General features: G+C 42.8%; 1 protein-coding gene across 4 annotated transcripts in view; it reads right to left on the bottom strand.

The window, feature by feature from the left end:
• ZFYVE28 (zinc finger FYVE-type containing 28) overlaps positions 1-21,043 on the bottom strand; it is a 299,535-nt gene that overhangs the window by 155,696 nt on the left and 122,796 nt on the right. For all 4 annotated transcript variants that reach the window (XM_090035435.1, XM_090035434.1, XM_090035433.1 and 1 more), the window contains exon 2: positions 2,648-2,788. In XM_090035435.1, coding sequence (XP_089891561.1) covers positions 2,648-2,788 — 141 coding nt within the window. The remainder of the gene's footprint in view (positions 1-2,647; positions 2,789-21,043) is intronic.

Genomic DNA, 21,043 nt, shown 5'->3' on the forward strand with positions numbered 1-21,043 from the left:
CAACCAACATGGGTTCATCAGTGGCAGGTCCTGTCAGACCAACCTGGTGGCCTTTTACGATCAGATCACCAGATCATTAGATGCAGGGGTAGCAGTGGATATAGTCTTCCTGGACTTCCAGAAGGCTTTTGACACTGTCTCTCACCCAGTTCTCATTAAGAAACTGGGGGGGCTGTGGTGCAAACGCCCACACAGTCAGATGGGTCGCCAACTGGCTGGTGGGCCACACCCAGAGGGTGGTAGTGGATGGGTCCTCCTCAACCTGGAAGGATGTGGGCAGTGGGGTCCCCCAGGGCTCGGTCCTCGGGCCTGCACTGTTCAACATCTTCATCAGTGATTTGGATGAGGGGGTAAAAAGCACCCTGTTCAAATTTGATGATGACACTAAGATGTGGGGGAACGTGGGTGCATTGGAAGGATGCAACAGGCTACAATCAGACCTAGACAGGTTACAAGGGTGGGCGGACGAGAATAGGATGGGTTTCAACACAGACAAGTGCAAGGTGATGCACCTCGGGAGGAACAACCGGCACCATACCTACAGGTTAGGGAACTCCCCTCTTGTCAGCACAGAGGCGGAAAGGGATCTGGGGGTCATCACTGACTCCAAGATGAACATGGGCCGGCAGTGTGGGGATGCAGTCAGGAAGGCCAACCGCACCTTGGCATGCATCCACAGATGCATCTCGAGCAGGTCCAAGGAGGTGATCCTCCCCCTCTATGCGGCACTGGTCAGGCCGTAGCTGGAGTATTGCGTCCAGTTCTGGGCGCCGCACTTCAAGAGGGGTGTCGACAGCATGGAAAGGGTCCAGAGGAGGGCCACTCGTATGATCAGGGGACAACAGGCCAGGCCCTATGAGAAGAGGCTACGGGACCTGAACCTGTTTAGCCTCCAAAAGAGAAGGCTGAGGGGGGGGAATCTTGTGGCCTGTTATAAACTAGTCAGGGGGGGATCAGCAGGCATTGGGGGAGTCCCTGTTTCCCCGAGCACCGCCAGGAGTAACCAGGAATAATGGTCACAAGCTGGCAGAGAGTAGGTTTAGGTTAGATATCAGGAGGCGCTACTTCACGGTCAGGGCGGCTAGGGTCTGGGACCAGCTTCCAAGAGAAGTGGCGCAGGCTCCTACCCTGGGGGTGTTTAAGAGGAGGTTAGTTGAACATCTTGCTGGGGTCATTTGACCCCAGTAATCTTTCCTGCCATGGCAGGGGGTCGGACTAGATGATCTGCTCAGGTCCCTTCCGACCCTAGAAACTATGAAACATTGATGACTCATGTTCATCTTGGAGTCAGCTATGACTCTAAGATCCCTTTCCACTCCTGTGCTGCTGAAAGAGTCATCCCCCAGCCTCTAAGTGTGTTGGTGGCTCTTTCTTTCTTTCCTGCCATGGCAGGGGGTCGGACTAGATGATCTGCTCAGATCCCTTCTGACCCTAGAAACTATGAAACTATGATACTTTGCCAACACGATACTTAATCCAATGGCAAGGAAATCCTAGATGACCAGAGGTTTCTATTTTCTGCAGCTTTCATCTGATTTGAAAACCACTTTCATCTGTCTGCTCTACCATTTAGCAATTTTATTTTTGGATCACTATTAGACCGGAAACTTCATTCCTAACCTTGATGCCATGGATGACCCTACCAGGAGTACAAAACTCCAGATGACACTACTCTCAAGGTCTTTAATAGCATGCAAACATTTCTGCCTCAAAATCTCAGTCTGTGAGAGGCTGATTTGATGCACACTTCTCTGCTGAAAGAAGCGTTGAACTTTTGATACAATGAAATCCCCATCAGTTGTAATTTATTGTCATATTTAGTTACACAAAACAGAATGCATTTCTACACAATCTTAGACTAGTCCTTAATTCTGAGCCCTTCAAAGATTAATTAACGCAATCCATCCTAAATGTCTGCCCTGTGACTCAATGAGTAATTACAATTTTTTCCTGAGTTTGCTATCCTTTTATAAATTAGAAAATACAATAAAAATATAAAGTTAGAGTTTTGATTAACGATTTATGCAACAGGGAAAAACACAATTTCTAGTTTCTTTTTTATTTGATTTGTAAAATGGATCAATCATAGATTCACAGATCATCATGTCTAGCTCTAATGTCTAATTGATCTTTGCAGCCTCCCAGCTGTTTGCCTTTGGACTGTACTGAAACAATGGTAATATGCATGCACACGCACACACGCATGCACATATGCACGCGCGCACACACACACACGTACTATATGTTACTATGGATAGGGTAGATTTTTCATTTAAGAGATCAATATTTACAAAAGAGGTCAGTATTGAATACTAAAATCCTGCAACATTACAGACTGCCATTATGTACTTTGACCACTGTATTCAGCACTCTTGTATTCATATCAGTTAATATTAAATACTCTTAAGAAAAAATAATAAACCTAAACTGAATGGTTTATAAATATTTATCCAGTTAATTCAAAGGGATGTTGTTCATAGATTGCATTTATGCAAATTATTTGAGAGCAAATATAAAGACAAATTTAGTTTTACAAATAATTCCAAAAAGATATTCCCTAAGGGTTTAGTGATTAAGAAAACTGGACAATGTATCTGGATAAACTAAATGAAATATAAACGAAGCCAGAACATGCTATTCTGATTACCTGACAAGAGCGAAACTGGTTGACCAACAGAGTGCATCTTTGCGGGTCTTTTCTTCCATCCAAACTGTCTAGTTCAGCTGCTACTTGATTCAGTTCTTCATCTGCATAATAGAATTGAGCAAGGAGCTGTGGATCTGTTCTCTGCAATGAAGAAATATATACAATATTAAACTTAAATGTACCTTATTTGTGTTTAAATGAAGACTCTATTTAACTCCACGCATTTAAAAAGAATAAATAAACCCACTGCATGGATGACTAGAACAAGACCTGGGCAAAGGTACACATCTGACAAGACAGAGAAAGTAATGGGAAAATGGTAAAACTCATCAGAAGTATTTTTTTTAATTCAGCTACTACATTTTGGGGTTGGGTGGAAGACAGGGAGAGGGACAGACTAATTGCAGAACCTGAAATATTATTACAATAATCATTCTCCCACAATTTCCAAAGTTATGTTGGCACTTACATTAATGCTGGCACCTGGTTATTCTGGCTTAATAAACAACTGAATCACAAGTTTTGTTTGTTAAAGAAATATAAACGATACGTTTCAGCTCTAGGAAAAACAGGCAAAAATTGTTTTTTTAACACAAAAAGAACAGAATGGTACAGAAATCCTAGGCTTCCAATATAGGATGAAGCATAGCACTTGAAATACAATAATAGAATACGGAGCCTTTAACCTCTAGGTTGCCAGTATGATTGCAGCCAAGGCTGGAATGACTGACAGTTGCAATCATCTGTTTGATGACCCAAATAAAATTATTCTGGTGCTCTCCAACCTGTGTCTGTGGGACAAGCTTCTGCATTATAGAAATCACTATAAAAACTGAAGTCAAGGATTGAAAATAAATGGATAACGAACTATCATTCTCTGAGGTCAGTATTCAGGTGCACGGATGGGCAGTCTGGATTTGCTCTGGCAATGAAACATGTCTATGGATAGAGAGAATACTGGTCTCCTGTGCTATCTGGTACTTTGAAAGTCTATAAGGATTTGTAGGAAGGTTAATTCAGAAAACTATGTTAATTCAGAAAACGATGTTAACTGCATTGAAGAGAGATGGAAATTAACTGCCAAATACACACACAGCTGGTCACTTCTTTCTTCCCACTGCCCTCCTTGTTTTGACAGTAGCATATATTTAAAGGAGATATATTTTAAAATACTCTGTAAAAAAAAGAGAAAACTTACAATAGCTGTTGGTAGGGCCACATGGCATGTGGCATGTGGTAGTGTGGCAGGCCAGCAGGGGGTGCTCTTGTGCTGAGCCACCCACCTCTGGCTGACCCCCTTCCTGGAGCATACCCACTAGCCTGAGGGCAGAGCTGCCACCACCCAGGGATGGGCTTGATTCTGGCACTGTAACCCCTGGGAAACACAGGCTAGTAGCCCTCAAGGGTACTTGACTCACTTCAAGAACTTGGGGTGCTTCTCCCAGTTGGAAGCATAAGTAGTGGTCTCTTAGTCAGCCAAACCAAGGGGACCCTAAGGCACAATCTAAACCCACTCCCACTAAGTCTCCCATGCTAGGTACAAAGGAGAACTTTATTAGTTACAAGGAGTAGGGTTGGAATAGAGTACAGAGTTGAGTAGTATCAGAGAAATGCCACAGAGCAAATGCAGCGGCTGGAGTAGCCTTTGATCACACATCGAGTTACTGCAAGCTATATATCTAGTTAAATCTCAGGTAGCTTACTCACAAGTATCATACAGAGGCAGGTGGAGATTCCCTCTGGAGGCAGGCAGTTCACTGATCATGAGTTTTGAGAGAGAGAGAGCAGGTTTCAGATGGTCCAGCTCTTCTCTCTCTCTCTCTCTCTCTCTGAGTTTTCCTCATGGCTGCTGCCCCGTCCTCCTGGGCCATCCTCAACTTATATAGCCCTTATGACCTCATTTACCTGGTCCAATGGAGGCCAGCACCTGTTGGCTATCAGTCAGTCAACTAATTTGAAATGCATCACTAGTTGCTGGGCAGACTGACAGTTCCTAGCTCCCCAGGGAGCCCAAGCCCCTCACCCAGGTATGTGATGCCAGTGACATAGGCAGAGGGAGCAGGTTTCCTGCCCTCCTTCAGGAATGTATCCAGCTCAGGTTACCTAAAGAGATAGGGTAAGGTGTGTACCCTCAGCCCATCTTAACCAAATTGTCCTCCTATGCATTCTTTCCAGTTGGAGTAGGTGCACAGATGGTACTTGCCCTTGGCCAACCTTAGAGGTAGCAATGGAGCATAAGGGAGAGAACAGTTACTTAGATCCATGGGACTGAGGCCTAGGATGCAGGATGTAGAGCAATTAACCTTAACATTTTTAAGGTCGTTTTTCAAGATCTTCATTCCTATGTTCAGCTTAGCTTTAGTGTTGACCAGAGCACCCCAGGGGATGACGAGGTGGAACGGTTATAAACTGCTACAAGACGGTTTCACGCTGGACTTATGGAAGAATTTCTTTACTGTCCGAGACCCCAAGGTCTGGAATAGCCTGCCATTGAAGATGGTTCAAGCACCTATATTGAAGACCTTCAAGAGCAAATTGGATGCTTATCTTGCTGGGATCCTATGACCCCAGCTAACCTCCTGCCTTTTTGGCGGGGAGGCTGGATTTGATGATCTTCCGAGGTCCCTTTCAACCCTAATGTCTATGAAATCTATGAAATACCTGTATCATATGCACCCCCAAGCTGTAAAAAGCATGATAGCCCCATCACTTGGTTGCAAAGCACAGGAATAATAGGACAACAGAAAACACTGGGCATAGGAATCTACCATTACCAGGGTCTCCCAAGACTAGGAAAAGGCTTGCAATGGCACCCCAAAAATTAAAGGGAGAATAGGGAGTTATCTGGGGCTGAGGGACCATTCATTACATTTGTCACCTTCCAGGTTTGACACCTCCACCTCTAGGGACTTCAAGGTGGCAAGGAAAGAGTAGTTCATCAAGTGACAAACACAGAAAAAAAAAGGAAGGAGGAAATATTGGAAAGCTGATGACCTTATCAAAAAGGAGGACAAAAGCCAGAGAAAAGTAGAGCTCCTGGATGGATTACCAACAGTACTCTTACTTAGACCTGGTCTTACCATGGTACAACTTTCAAACTGCTATACAAAGTACTTGTACCTTATAGCAGTTTATGAGTTTGTTTGTTAACACTCTGAAAAATAGTTATAGCATATCATATGACCCCAGCGCTCTTTCCTGCCCAGGGCAGGGAGTCAAACTCAATGATCTATCGCGGTCCCTTCTGACACTAAACAACTAAGAAACCATGAAAGAAGCTAAATGATAAACACGTCTGAAAAAATCCCTTTATACAAGGAGGTATATCATAATTAAACAACAGCATTTTGCCTAAATGACTTGAGTGGAAAGGCACCAGGATGTGCTGAAATACCAAGAGAACTACCGAAAAAGTTTGAGATGAGGCTTGAAAAGCCCTTTAGGAGGCCAGAAGACTTTACCACCTCAGTATGCATCCTAGTCCCCCAAAAGAACAATGCTATGGATTATGGGGATTAGAGAAAAGTCAGCCTAATCCTGCATGCCTCCAAGATTCTGTTTGAATTGACTGAATATAAGAAATGATTGATGAGGAGCTCAGCAAAAACCAGCAGTCTCAGAAGTAGCAAGGATTTGATAAATGCCATCATGAACCAGAACCTTATATTAAACTACATGCACTTGATTTTAAAAAAATACCAAATATACCAGTACAAATTAGTTGACACTACAAGATCCAGAGGAATTCACAGACTATAATACTGCACACAGAAGACTTCATTACTGACACGTAGAGGGAGCATGGGGGGGAGGGGGCATGTACCCTCTGAGATTGGCCACTGCCACTGGCTTCTGCAGGTGGTCCCCACTTACCGCTGACTACAAATGGTGCCCCCCCCATCTCAGGAAGCACCAGTCATTCATGAAAGACTTAGAATGCAAAATAGGAGAAATTGTCTAAGAGATGGAAGGGAGGCAGACAAGGCTGTATAATGTCTTTACTCAATATCTAATACAAGGTGTTAATTAAATCAACAGAAAGCGGCAAAAAATAAATGACAAATGGACCAAAAATGCTGTTGACTGATTCAGGAAAAGGCCAACTAAAGTAATGAAGATTTTATAAGAATATAACAAAGATTATGTTCTGGAGTTAAACATACGTGAAGTGAGAACCACAGTTCATATGCAAATACATTGTAAAAATATGAAATATTTCAGCAAAAGGGACAACCATGCAGAAAGTAAGGAACTTGCACTGCCTAGGAAGCATTATCACAGAGGATGGAACATCTGGGCACTGGAATTGATGAGAAGGGACACAGAATTAATGAGTAGGATCTGACTTTTAACAACTCCCACCTGGTCTGCATTGACGTTATGGGTGTGCAACTTAAAAGCACTTTTTCTAAAGAAATTGTATTTGTTCATTTTATGGTGCTATCAAGGGTTTCTAAAATTGTCATAGAAGGACCACATAACTAATGAACAGCTGCTAGGGGTGACTGTACCTCCACTAGTATTAAAAAGAGAATATGTGAAAAAGTAAACCTTATGAAAAAAAAAAGATGAGCTATACGCCACATTTTGAGAGTCCAACTGGTGATGCATGATAATGGAAATCAGAATGTAAAGCTGACAAAAAAAACAGCAGAAAGATCTTGGATAGATAGGCAAGACATCATGGGCAGAACAGAGAGAGATAGAGACTAGCTGAGGATAGAGCGTGATGTGCATCCAATAGCATCCAGTAACAAAAGATACTACATAACATAGCATCTTACTAATGGTCTATATTTACTATTAGCAAAATACAGGGGAAAAAAAGAAACCCATACTACAAAAATGCATGTAGCTATATATAACCCATGAGAAAGATCATTGTAACAGATTGAGTGACTTGAATCCTGTCAGCTATGTTAAATATCACCAGTGTTATTTGGCATAATACTTTTCAGTCACTAATCTAATAGGGCAATAGCAAAAGGCTGCCGTGGTAACTGGCAAATTGACTCTAAGAACCTTATTTATGCATAAGCTTAATAACATAAAAGATAGCTTTAAACTTATTATGAGCTCTAGCATGGCTGAAAAGCCTTTTCAAGGAAAGGCTAGAGCAGCTGAACGTACAATAACTTGAGAGTTTGAAGAAAAGAAGGTCCCCTTCCCCAAATTAAAATTTGCATGTTCTTTGCGAATAAAACAGAAAAACACCCACAAACCTTATCAATTTAAGGTCAGTTAGTGTCTCATTTGTTCTTTCCTCAACCTATTCACTGATTTCAGCTACTGAAGATCTTATTTAAGTTGTCAAACTGCAGACTAACAACCCTAAGGAAGGCATTGTACATTAGAAGGACTGGGAAGGTGAATGACATTTACAGCACTATAGTTAGAAAAATTTTATGCAATAACTATATTCAGTACTGTATCTTAAAATACACTGGGTACCAGCAGGACAGAAAAATATTTAGTTAAACTGCTTAATAAATATTGTTCAACTCAAACTTCTGTAACTGCTCTTCTCCAAATTGAAGAGCATTTCCCCCCATTTAACACTGACACTATTTCTAAACCTCTGACAGCAAAAATTAAAAGGAAGGCGAACCTAAAAACCTTGCATAACCACTAGTGAGACTGGTTATAAAATAATATACATAAGCAGTCACTAAATTAAAAGACTCACCAATAAGTGAGTTATTTAAGCTATTTTTAAAAATTAATAGCTGATTCACATTAGCAAATAAGAGTCAAAGGCCTTACATGATTTCACTCCCAACCCACAGAACCCCACTGCCCTGGGCCATACTGGTGCCCCTCACTCCTGACCCACAGCCCCCTCCTTCCCCCAGGCCTGCAGCATCTCCCAGCTGCGCCACCCCTGCAAGCAAGGGCAGTGGCCCTGGTGCCACCCACCAGACATACCGCTCCTTGCTACCCCTGAAGGGCCCCTCTTCCCCCTTCTCCTGCTGAAAGGGCAGGTGCCTCCCCCAAACTTCCCTGCTCTGCAGCAGCCCCACTGCTCAGCTTCTCCCAGTGTCAGCAGGCACCCGCCCCCACCCATCTCCTCCACATACACAGACTTACATGCCGCACACAGCACCCTGGACAGTCCCCAAGCCCTGGCCCTCCAACCCCCACTCCCAAAAGACTCACCTGTATCCAGCTGCTAAGGCTGCTCCTACCACCCGGCCTGGCTGGATGCCGGCCATGTCCTTGTGTGCACACAAACGCACATGGCATCCCCTGCCTCCAACTGCCCTCCCTCACTCCCCTCAGTCCCTTGCTTGGGCAAGCCTGGAAGTGCCAGGAAAAACTTAATTGTTGAGTAGTGCAAAATCCCAGAAATGTGTTCATGTTTGAAAGAAACACCCAGACTGAGATCAGAGGATGCAAAGAGGACAAATGTGGGAAAACCTAGATGTATGGGAGACCTAAACACGGGTGTGAACTTGCCTATCAATATCTATGGAGAAGTCAGTCCCAGAAGCAAATTTTGTTGCCTTATGACTCCTGCATGGAATTTACCACTGCCTGAACAATTTCTGTTTGCCAAATACTGACTTTAAACAAACTCTCAGAGGAAAAAAAGAAGAAATTTGGATTCAGGAAGCAATGTGTTAATATCTGGTGAAGCAAAGGCTTTTATAAATAAACTTATCTAAACCACACTACAGAAACAAATAGGGAATTTTAATAATTATGGTCCTAAGCAAAAATAAGAGACTGAGTTCAGAGCTCTCACATGACTGATCTTTCAAATTGGAGGATCAGAAGTTTTAATTGAGTTCTCTCTGCTGTGTTATGTTGTGTTGTGGATTAATGGTGTGATCTTTGATTAATTATGTCAATCATACATGGTCCCTAGCCAGATGAAACTGCATGAAACTCTAAATCTCTTAGCAGGGGGTCATGTGAAGTGAATATCCACAACTTTCTGAATTCAATTTTCTCTGATTAGCAGCAGAAAAGAAAAAGGTAGTATCAAATCTCAGCACTAATTTTCTTTCCAAACTATGCAGAAGATAGTTCAAATAATTTAGTCTGTATTTACTTCTTGCTTTTCACGGGCAAAAAATTAGTGCTTCAAATCCCTAAATATTAAAATGAACACTTTCAGTGTTAAATAAGTAATCTGGTTTGGGGCATACACAGTATTCCTCCATAATATCATTCCATGGACGTAACAGAAAAAAGACCCTTGGTTAAATGATTTCCAATGAAATATGTGGATTGTGGATAGTATTTAAACAAAGGTATTTCCTATTTTGAACTGAGGCAGATTTGGAACAATTTGTACCATACGCCTACAAGATTAACAAAAATTAAAGTGATTAAGTGCGTTAGGTTCTGAACTTCAAGATATATTTATTATGGTTTCTGAGCAACGTGGGCTAGGGACAGAAATTATACATACACCAGTATAACTGACTGACAACCAGTTCAAATCTTAACACAACAGAAGTTCAGTGCACGGCTGAAACCAACTAAGATAAACCTGGATGGATTCAGTATCAGACTTAATTGATTTTGGTTAAATCAGTTTACTGAACTTCTGTCCCAGATCCACTCCAGATTCAAGTTAACTCACACTGTCGCAACCTCCCAAGAAGTTTTGCACCTCCCCCACCACCTCGCCTACCCCACAGGTGGATGGGTTGGCTTTGGCCCAAGCCTTCTCCTCTAGCAAGCACTCTAGCATTCCCCCTCCCCCAGTTTTTGGGCCTCAGGCTGCATTTCTGGAATCAAAAGTAAATTTGAAGGGTCTGAGGGTCTGTTCACTTACTTATCTGATCAATCTGTGCAGTTTAGACTAACCTGCAAGCATTGAATCGATTCGGCCTTGGACTTTTTGACTGCCTGCACTTAGCCCTAGTGTTTTCACCATGGAACTAGCAATAATTCTCAACCTCAACCAAGGGCCAAGTTGCAGGAAACAACGGTTCAGAAAGATATGTAGAACATACTCAAGATTAGGGTGGGGATCGAAGGCACAGAAAGGAGGGACTACAAACGTGTGTGAGGTTCTTTCTCCGTTTGTGCAGTTACAATGCTGTGTCCTCTTGTCCTGACTACTTATGTACCAAAGAAAGGTCAAGGATATATAATGGAATTTGGCAGGTGACATTCCAGATGTTGTATTTGTTTTTATCCAAATATACGAGCGAAAACATTTATTCTTCAATCTGTTCTGTTGGACAGGTTGGTATACATTATCTTCCATGGGTTTTTAATATAGCCATTACGTATTTGTACATAAATTTCCTTCCTCATACATAACTTTTTTTCCCCTGATGATGCAAAGAATTCTTTTGCAGAGATGATGCTTGATGTGTGAATGGGGCACCCTAGAGCAGCATCTGCAGGGTACAGTGATGCAAGAGCTGTCAAAAGGGTAGGTATAGTTTTCATACACTGAAAAACCAAAGGAAATGTTTAGAAACTGGGGAATGAGCCAGAGATCTGTGTGTGCAATACAAGCTAAAGCAAACTGACAACAGAATAGCTATATGGCAGCTGTTGATTTGACTGCCATCGCCTTATGTCAGTGGTGGGCAATATGTGGCCTGCAGGTTGGATTCGAGCTGCCAAGTGATTCCATGTGGCAGAGGCAGCCCAGACCATGGTGTGTACAGCTGGTCCCATTGCCCCCAGGTGCAGAGGTGCTGCAGCACACCCTATCCCTGGGTGTGGTTGTAATCTGTGGGGTTGGGCTGTGCAGTGCCCAGACTCCTCTTCCTGGCAGCCCCCACAACCATAGCCTGTGAGCAGGTATATGACCCGCTGCCAGTGCTTGGACCCTGGCCCTGCCACCTGGGCCCATCTGGCCTGCACCTACTGCCAGGGGTACCATGTGGAGTAGGTGGGTGGGGTCACCATGTAGACTTGTCTGCAGGGGGTCCTAAGCCAGGCATACTTAGTTGGGCAGACAGGGCAGGACAGGTAGACAGGGCCCGAGCAATGGCCAGGATCATAGGGTGGTCACAACACAGGGCTAAGACATGGGGCAGAGCCCCCATCTGCTCCCCACACAACCCTGTGATGGGTGCTGGTTCCCTGTGGTTCCCAGGAGTCACTTGCAGATCAGCCCAAGGCTCTGGCATCAGCCCATGCTGCCAGCCCAAGCCCTGGCCCTGCCTGTCCATCCTGCTCCTGGATGCTGCTCCCTGCAGCCTCATCGCATTCACCCGGCCAAGCACACCCTGCTCACGTGCGTCCTGCCTCTGGGGTTCCCGCACCAATGTCAGGAGACTCCGCCTGCCCACTCCATCTGGTCAGTAACCCTGCCTTCAAGCCCTCAAGAGCTCAACAAAACTCCTTAAGTGGCCCCCCAGTCCAAATAGTTGCCCACTGCTGCCTAATATCATGGAACCTCACAGGTTATTGTCAGTATAATTAGATAAATATTATAGGATTTGTGTTGGTGTCCTTAAACTTGCATGCGTGTGTGCATACACAAACCTGAAAACAACAACACGTAAGGGACAGTAAAGATACAGAATGATAAGTGAGAAGTGAACTACTGATAAATGAGAAAAGTGAACTTTGTTCCACCCTGAAAAGTTTATAAAAGTCCAGATCTTTAAGGGCATTTAAGACATCCTAACTCCTGCTATGTGAAGGGTCCTATATAAAACTTAAAAATAGATGCCTAGATCTGATCCTGCCAGTTCCTTCAACTCCAAACATGAGATGTCTTCACCCATATGCTCAGAAGAGTCTAGCACTCAATTTTATGCACTCACAAGCATTACAGGTTTTGCATAAGCAGTACGCGTGTGCAGGGAACATGTAATGAAGATACGTGCATGCATATTTGATAAAAAGAAAAGCAATTTGTTTCATACTTTTAAGGGAATATGAGGCACACAAAGTGCGTGCAGCCATTCACTACAGCTTGTCTATAATCGTGCACCTTAGTTTAAGCTCCCTATACCTATAGATGATGAGGGGACCCAACTCTAAGTAAATTGGAGTGGGGGGAGTAAGTGAGATTGGTGAAGGGGGTGGCAAGATTAGAGGGTGACAACTGAGGGGCTACAAAGACCCTAGGTAGGATTGGGGGACTGGGATGGAACAGCAGAGTGAGGGCTGGGACTAGGGCTGAATTGTGAACACAAGCAGGTGTTTGGGACATGGTTAACCCTTTCCTAGATCAGGTTAACCCAAATCTCAAACTAAATTAGTGTACCTCCCAAGTTGATTGAATATTTAAGTTAACCTAATCCTGGACGTGTCAATCTAAATGTAATGCCTAAATGTAATGCAGAAGACCAAAATCATACATTCATAGATGTTAGGGTCAGGAGGGTCCTCAATAGATCAAGTCTGACCCCCTGCATAGACAGGAAAGAGTGCTGGGTTCAGATGACTCCAGCCAAATGCCCATCCAACCTCCTCTTGAAGACCCCCAGGGGAGGGGAGAGCACCACCTCCCTTGGGACCCATTCCAGACCTTGGCAACTCTAACTATGAAGAAGTTTCTCCTAATGTCCAGTCTAAATCTGGTCTCTGCTAGCTTATGGCCATTATTTCTTGTGACCCCCCAGGAGCATCTTGGTTGAGTAGAGCCTCACCAATTCCCTTCAGCGCCCCCATGATGAATGTATAGGCAGCCACAAAGTCACCTCTCAACCTTCTCTTCTGGAGGTTGAAGAGGTCCACGTGCCTTAGTTTCTCCCCATAGGGCTTGGCCTGCAAGCCCTTAACCATATGCGTGGCCCTTCTCTGGACCCTCTCCAGGTTATCCACATCCCTCTTGAAGTGTGGCGCCCTAAACTGGACACAATATTCCAACTGCAGTCTGACCAGCACCCAAAAGAGGGGAAGCATCACCTCCCTGGTTCTGTTGGTCATGCATCTGCTGATGCATGCTGAAGTGCAGTTATCTTTTCAGATGACTTCGTCACACTGATAACTCATGTTCATCTTGGAGTCCATTAGGACTCCAAGATCCCTTTCTGCTTCCGTGCTGCCAAGCAGGTCATTTCCTACGCAGTAGGTGTGCTGGACATTTTTCTTCCCTAGATGCAGCACTTTGCATTTCTCCTTGTTAAATCACATTCTATTGTTTTCTGCTCATTTGGCCAACCTGTCCAAGTCTGCCTGCAGTTGTTCCCTGCCCTCCGGTGTGTCCACTTCTGCCCACAGTTCTGTATCATCCACAAACTTGGACAGAGTACACTTCACTCCCTTGTCCAAGTCACTGATGAAGACATTGAAGAGTATCAGTCCAAGGACTGAGACCTGCAGGACCTCACTACCCACTCCCTTCCAGGTCGATACTGACCCATCCACCACCACTCTCTGGGTACAACCCTGTAGCCAATTTGTCACCCACTGGACTGTGTAATCTTTCAAGTCACACCCTCTCAGCTTGTTCACCAGTATGGGGTGGGATACCATATCAAAGGCCTTCCTGAAGTCTAAGTAAACGATATCAACCCCTACTCCTGTGTCGAGGTGTTTTGGAACCTGATCATAAAAAAGAGACTAGATTAGTCAGGCATGATCTGCCAGCTACGAACCTGTACTGGTTTCTCCCTCAGCATAATTTTTCCTGCTGGGCTCTCACATATATGAGCCTTAATAATCTTTCCAAAGACTTTGCCAAGGATGGAGGTAAGACTGACTGGCCTATAGTTTCCTGGATCCTCTTTCCTCCCCTTCTTGAAAATAGGGACCACATTGGCCCTTTCCAGTCCTCTGGGACCTGTCCTGTGTGCCACGAGTGCTCAAATATTTTTGCCAGTGGCTGTGCAACAACATCACCAGTGCCTTCAGTACCCTCGGATGGAGCTCATCCGGGCCTGCTGACTTAAACACATCCAGTCCTTCCAAGTGATTCTGCAATATCTCAGGGTCAACACTTGGTAGTCTGGTGCCCAGCTGTTGCCTCTCTACAATGTGAGACTTGTCTTGCCCCTTGTTTAGGAAGACTGAGGCAAAGAACTTATTGAGGAGTTCAGCCTTGTCCTCCCTGTCTGTCACCAATTGCTTTTGCCCATTCAGTAGTGGTCCTATTCCACCCTGGGCCTTCCTTTTACTCCCTATATATCTGAAAAACAATTTTTTGTTATCCTTAACTTAGGACGCCATCCTCAGCTCCATGGTAGCTTTGGCCTTTTTAACTGCCCCCCTACAACTGTGAGCTGAAGAGGCATACTCCTCTTTAGTAATCTCTCCCTGTTTCCCCTGTTTTATGCCCCACCCCCCCCACCCCCCTTTTTGCCCTTAGGCTGCTCTGGATTTCTCTGGTCAGCCAAGGAAGCCTCTTGGCCCCTTTCCCCCTTATCGGAATAGTCTTCCTCTGTGCCTGAAGGATCATTTCCTTAGGGCACAGCCACCCTTCCTGGGCTCCCATCTCGCAAATCTCCTACTCTGCAGTCTGTAATATATAACTCAACGATTTTTTTTTTAAGGAACATTTCTAAATAAAGCAAAATATGTAGATCTGAAATATTTAGGATATTCAAATAAGCCAGATAAAATTTCTAATGTAATGTTTGTATTACTTTGTATGTATAGGTCCTGAAAGTGCAGGTAAAAGCTAAAACAATTTTATCCTTAAAACACCTGTACAAAGTAGGCAAGGGCAAGCCTTATATAGTGACAGTGTTCCCTAGGGATTTTTTTAAAATCACTGACAAAATATTCTCCTTTCTTATTGTAGTCTTGTAGCCATGATGGTCCAGGAACTGCGGGAGGGGCAAGTTTTCATTTCATTTTTAAGGCGATATCTTTTATTGAACCAACTGCATAGTTTTGATACAGTTAGGCAAGCTTTCAAATGTCTTGCATTCTAAAGCTTGTGTAACTGTATTCCATCTCAAGAAATCCTTGCCTCTCACCTCTTTCTTACTGAAATATTCCAAGTTCCAGTATTCCACGAAGCTTCTGCTGCTTTATTGTGCGAAAGTTTCAGAACTGTAATAAGGGAAAGTAATTTAAGAAAGTTTGGACTGTGTATATGGAACAATCCTGGAAAGTTTCTCTGCATGCTGCTTCAGTAAAACTTTGGAAAATGCATGCTCAGAAAATGCACTGAAAGTGAAGTTTCCAAAGAATCCAACTCAGGAAGTGCCAACATTAAGATCAGAGACACAATCACAATCCTTCTCCTTTTTATTGATGCATTGTGTATTCAGAGAGTTTAAAATGAGAAGGAACTATTAGATCATCTAGTGTGATCTGCTATATCTCACTATTATCCAATAGAAGTTTTACTGAGCCAAATAACTTGGATGAGACTAAAACATATAATCCAGAAACACATCCAGTCCTAAACTGAAGACATCAAGAGATGAAGAATCCACGTTTTTCCACAGTAGTTTGTTCCAGCAGTTAATTACACTCATGGATAAGAGTCTGCACCCAATTTCTAATCCAGATTTTTCTGGCTTCAGGCCCTAGTTCTCATTATGCCTTTCTGTACTGGCTAAGGAGCCCTTTAATATACCAGTGTTTTGTTCCTAGTGAAAGTCCTTACACACTCTTAAGGTACCTCACACCACTCTTCTTTTGTTAAACCAAGTGAGCTCCCGAAGTCTCTCACTAAGAGTTTGAACCTGCTCTTCAGTTACTTTTAACTGCTTTTTTTCTGCAGCCTCTCTCTCATTTTTTCAATACTGGATGCAATATTTTAACAAACATCTCTGCTTCTTCTCCTCTTGATACTCCTGTATTGTACATGGTATTGACAAAGTATCTCACTGGGAACTTGTGTTGAATCGTTTGCACACTATTATCCTGAAATCTTTTTCAGGGTCACGGTTTCCCAGGATTCAGTCCTTCTCCTTCATACGTAGAAACTGCATTACCTATACTTAGATGCATTTGTTTTCCACATGTCTAAAATAAAATGTGTTTTAGTACAATTAACCTAGTTTACTGCACAATTCAGATGACTCTATGTGACTATCACCTGCTTATTTGGCCCTCTGCCCATCTTTTATCATGACAAATTTTAGCCACCACAGATTAAATAAAAACTACCTTTATGAATATGATCAAAAGTTGGACATATTAAAGTTTACTATCATTAATAAGACCACTACAGTATGGTATAAATGCTTGAAGAAGACTTGGCTATACAATACTTATTTCAACTGCATTGAAATACGAGATGAAATAGAAGATATCACCTGGAGAATGTTACTTTATTCCGCAGTTTAGCTACTCCAATATTTAATTTTACAACTCTTTTGATACATGTCTGCTTTGTGACAGATGGGGTACTAATCTGCATGCTCCTGTCTGCTTTTATTTTTCATTTTATAAAAGATCATCCATTGCACATTGCATTAATCACTCTCCATGTTTTACTCTTATTAAGACAGTTAGTTAGAAGAAACACTGGTTGCCATTGACCAGCTCAGTGAAAAACTGGTTGAGAAGTCACCATTGAGCTTTCCTTTCTTGTGGATACAGTTATGGTTTGTCGATTACCTGTAAATTAAATTTAATCAGTCTACAGAACAGGTTTTGATTAGGTTGATCCATCTTAGAACACACTTGATCCATGATACAGTCAGAGTACTCTCTATAGCTGCATTTTAATTTCTCTTCTTGGCATTCTCTTCAGGGAATTGTGAGATGCACTCATTAATCTTAAAATCACATGTTTGAAGCTCATTAGCAGCCACATGATAAGACCAGTAAAATGAGATGCAATATGCCATGAGATAAAAAGATCCCATTGTCACATCTTATAAATAACTGACCTTTGTCTCTAAAATATTTGAGGTGTTTCTTCAAAAGGATAATGAGATCCAGCCACCTGCTTTGGTTCCCCAAGCATAAATATCTCAATCCTGGACAGGGCTGGGAATTAGAAAACCCTGGTGGCAGCTAAGTTAGATTTGACAGTTAAAGTTAATCAGCTCAATTCTAAAATTTGAAAGTGGCACCTCCAAAGACACTAAGGGCTCCTACAGATGTGCGGGGAGCCTACTTCAATGTGTCGGAGCACACTTGATTAACCAAGTCTGCTGGAGCACAGAACCCGACATGGTCTGGCAGCCTTCCGCGGCACATGCATCAGCAGTCCCACACTGAAAAAATGGCAGCAGGTAGCTTGCAATAAAACATGTTCAGTGAGCTTTAGTTCAAAGCATCCCACTACCATTTTTTCAGTGCAGGGATGCTGATGCATATAAATGCACAGGCACTTTTAATTAGCACAGCTCACTTAGTGCCCAGCGCTGTCCTGGAGCATGTGTAAAAATGGCCTAAGTTTCACTTTGGAGCTTTTTTCTTGCTGAACCAAAAGGGTCAAAAAACTCCAAAACTACTGGAAGCATTTGTGTGCTTAATTAGTGAAGAGATATGGGCACAAAGGTAGATACTTCCTTAGTGCTAACTGCTATATGTACTGCCCAAGTATAGAACTGATATATGAAAGCATGCAGCATGAGTAAATTAACTTGAATACACTTTTTGTAAACTACTGTTGGTGAGTGGTCATGTTTACTGCCCAGCAGAAATAGTAAGTGAATTTCTCCACACACACACACTTCCTACCACAAGAGTATGGGATCTCACTTACAAAAAAGAAGCAGCAGATTTAAGAAAACTCAAACCAGAATAAGAAATACCATTAGCTCAAATCAACAGAGAAAATGTGTTGCAGTAGGGAAGCTGCTTATATGCAGATTATACGAGCAATTCTTTCATGTTGAAATGCAAAGCTGAAAGAAAAAAAGCAGAGATTTGTGAAGTTTTATTAACACACATAAAACATGCATTTTGAGTGGTACTTGGGTAGTTATGATTGCTCTGCACTAGGAAGCTTTCTCTAGAGCCTACCACATCTTGTTAGTATTTGTTCCACTGGTGGAATGACAATGGGAGCATTAGTGTAAACAGAACTGCTACAGCCCACACTAAGTGCACTTAGGCCAGATTACTCAGGTATATAAATCATCTGTATCTTCTTGTGTTGGTGTCCATGCATAGCCGCAGGTAAAGGGATGAGGGCTGGATGCCCAGATGACAGCAGTCAACTTCCCAGTCCTTACAATAAATGTAGTGGTTAAAAAAGTGCCATGAATAAAAATAGCTGTTGCAAAGCACATGAATCAGAGGGGAGGATGGGGGGGGGACTAACAAAGGAAAGAACACTGATTGAGATCTGAAACAGGAAGGTTTTCAATTAGGAACTTGATCTTGCTCTCCAGCATTCAAAAAAAAAAACCTGTCTACTGTTTTGAAAAAAATAAGTTATTCTATATGAATGATATTCATTTAAAAAAGCAGAATAGATCCCTAGGGGTTCAAAATACATTCAGCTGTGCAGTTTATATTTAAAAAGACAGCTACGCTGCAATTTTATAATATAGTAAACTGATATTTATACCTCTTGATAGAGGTTTTAAAACTATCCAATGGTAATAGGCATTATATACCACATGCATTTGTGGGGTACTATTATATTTAAAATGAAAAACTGGTATGAAATTTAACACCTACTAGTAAAAATCAAGATATGCACAACATCTAAGAGTAAAATAGCTGTGTTGAAAACCATTAAACTTCAGGCATAAAAAAAAATAATTGCTTCAAATTTTGCAGGTGAAAAATAAAAGGTTTACATTGATATAAACATATGTTAAAAGCTGGTTATTCAGGTTTCAGATCCTTAAAAGAAGTTTGTTCTGGAACTTGAAGGAGCTTTCTTCAGGAAGGATAAATATATAGATGTTAAAAAACTCTGCCCTTAAATTTTGTGTGAGCAGGGCAGCACCACCGGCTCAGTGTTCTTGCAAGGACCTATATCTGGGCTTTATGACCGCAGGTGACTCCCGCTCACTTGAGCCATATGCTGCCAAATGCTGAGAGTTTCAACCACCGCTTGCCTGTCAGGGCTACTCAGACTCCCCTCGAAGGTACACAGGAACACATAACCCCAGGCATGACAAGGAGGAGGAGACCAGTCACAGTGTGGCAGGGATGAAGCCACAGAGCCAGGCTAGGGAGACGGATGGCAGGTAGGGGTCCCTGCAAGGACAGAGGGAGGAGGGCCAGTAAGGGTAAAGCTGGGGGGTTAGGCTGGGGGGTGGGTTGGAGGATGCAGGCTGCAGGACAAGGGAATGAGTAGGGGACCCCTGGGGTGGGACAGCATGTGGACACAGGGCAGGGAAATCTGGCAAGAAGCAGAAGCACCTGGAAGAAGGGGAAGAGAACAACTGGTTCCCAAAGCACTGTCTGAACAGTCATGATCCCCCTCAAATCCACAAAGGGATGCGTGCGTAAAGTCCTCTAATGAAGCAGGGGCACAGGAGGGCAATGACAAATCGCTGCTTTTACCTGAGAGCACCCGAGGGCCAAATGATTTTGGAAAATGTGAACACTTCATTCTGAGTTTTTTTAAACAAAATATCTTAACACTTTGTTTCAAAATGGTCTTCTCATAAAAAGGGCTCATTTACATAAAGGGTTATCTGGGGTGGGCAATTCTCTCAGGCAGAGGGCCGCTTACTGAGTTTTGGCAAGTCATCGAGGGCCACATGACAGGCTCCAGGTGCAGATAAATACTAATTTTCTAAGTTTAAGGGCCCCACGGGTTGGATAGAATAGCCGGGCAGGCTGCATCCGGCCCACACGCTGCATTTTGCCCACCCCTGGGTTAAGTAGTACTAAAGAACCTAAAAATGGAATTTATATTTTCAGTTGAATTAAGTATTTTATCAGATATAGTAATAACATAGTTGTTGCTGCTTCTCGGGAGGGAGAACAAACCCAAAGCTTTGCTGTTTCAGACTGACCTGAAATGCTTTGGAGTTTTGTGTCTGATCACTAGGCTGGGGGTCAGGGAAAAAATAAGTAACCATATTATTTGGACTGCCTGATTTTGGCACACTGCATGGCTGACTGTTTCTTAGTCTATTACTGCGGGACAGAAAGCTTTACAGCCAAATCTCCTGAGGGCCACATGTCACCTCTCACTCTTATATTCTTCCAGATACACTCACTCTACAGTACATCTTTCAAACTTACCAACTTTAAAATGAAAGTACTTTTAACCATGAGAACATGGAAAAAGCCAAAACAGGCTAATCAATCACTATGTGAACATTAAGCTTTCTAACCTGAAAAAAATATTTGAAACCATCATATAAAGTCATTTTTAAAATGCTTTTAGCAATCCGTTTCAAATGTATTCATAATATTGTCAAAGTTTTAGATTTAATCCCAACTTTATATACCTTTTCAGAAATAGTAAAATCATCTTTTTCAGCGTTAGTTGTAAAAGACAAAGATGGCCTGTTCATAGGCTGACCATAAGGAAATCCAGGAAACCGTTCCCCTATTCCATCCACGCCGTGCTCTCCCAAGTCAGCAGGCAGAGGTGGGGTGCATGGCGCACCATGCTGCTCCGCGCCCGTCCACTGTCTC

This window comes from Crocodylus siamensis, chromosome 2 (genome assembly GCF_052110815.1).
Source record: "Crocodylus siamensis isolate JL-2025a chromosome 2, ASM5211081v1, whole genome shotgun sequence".
In the NCBI taxonomy this organism is placed as follows: Eukaryota; Metazoa; Chordata; order Crocodylia; family Crocodylidae; genus Crocodylus; species Crocodylus siamensis.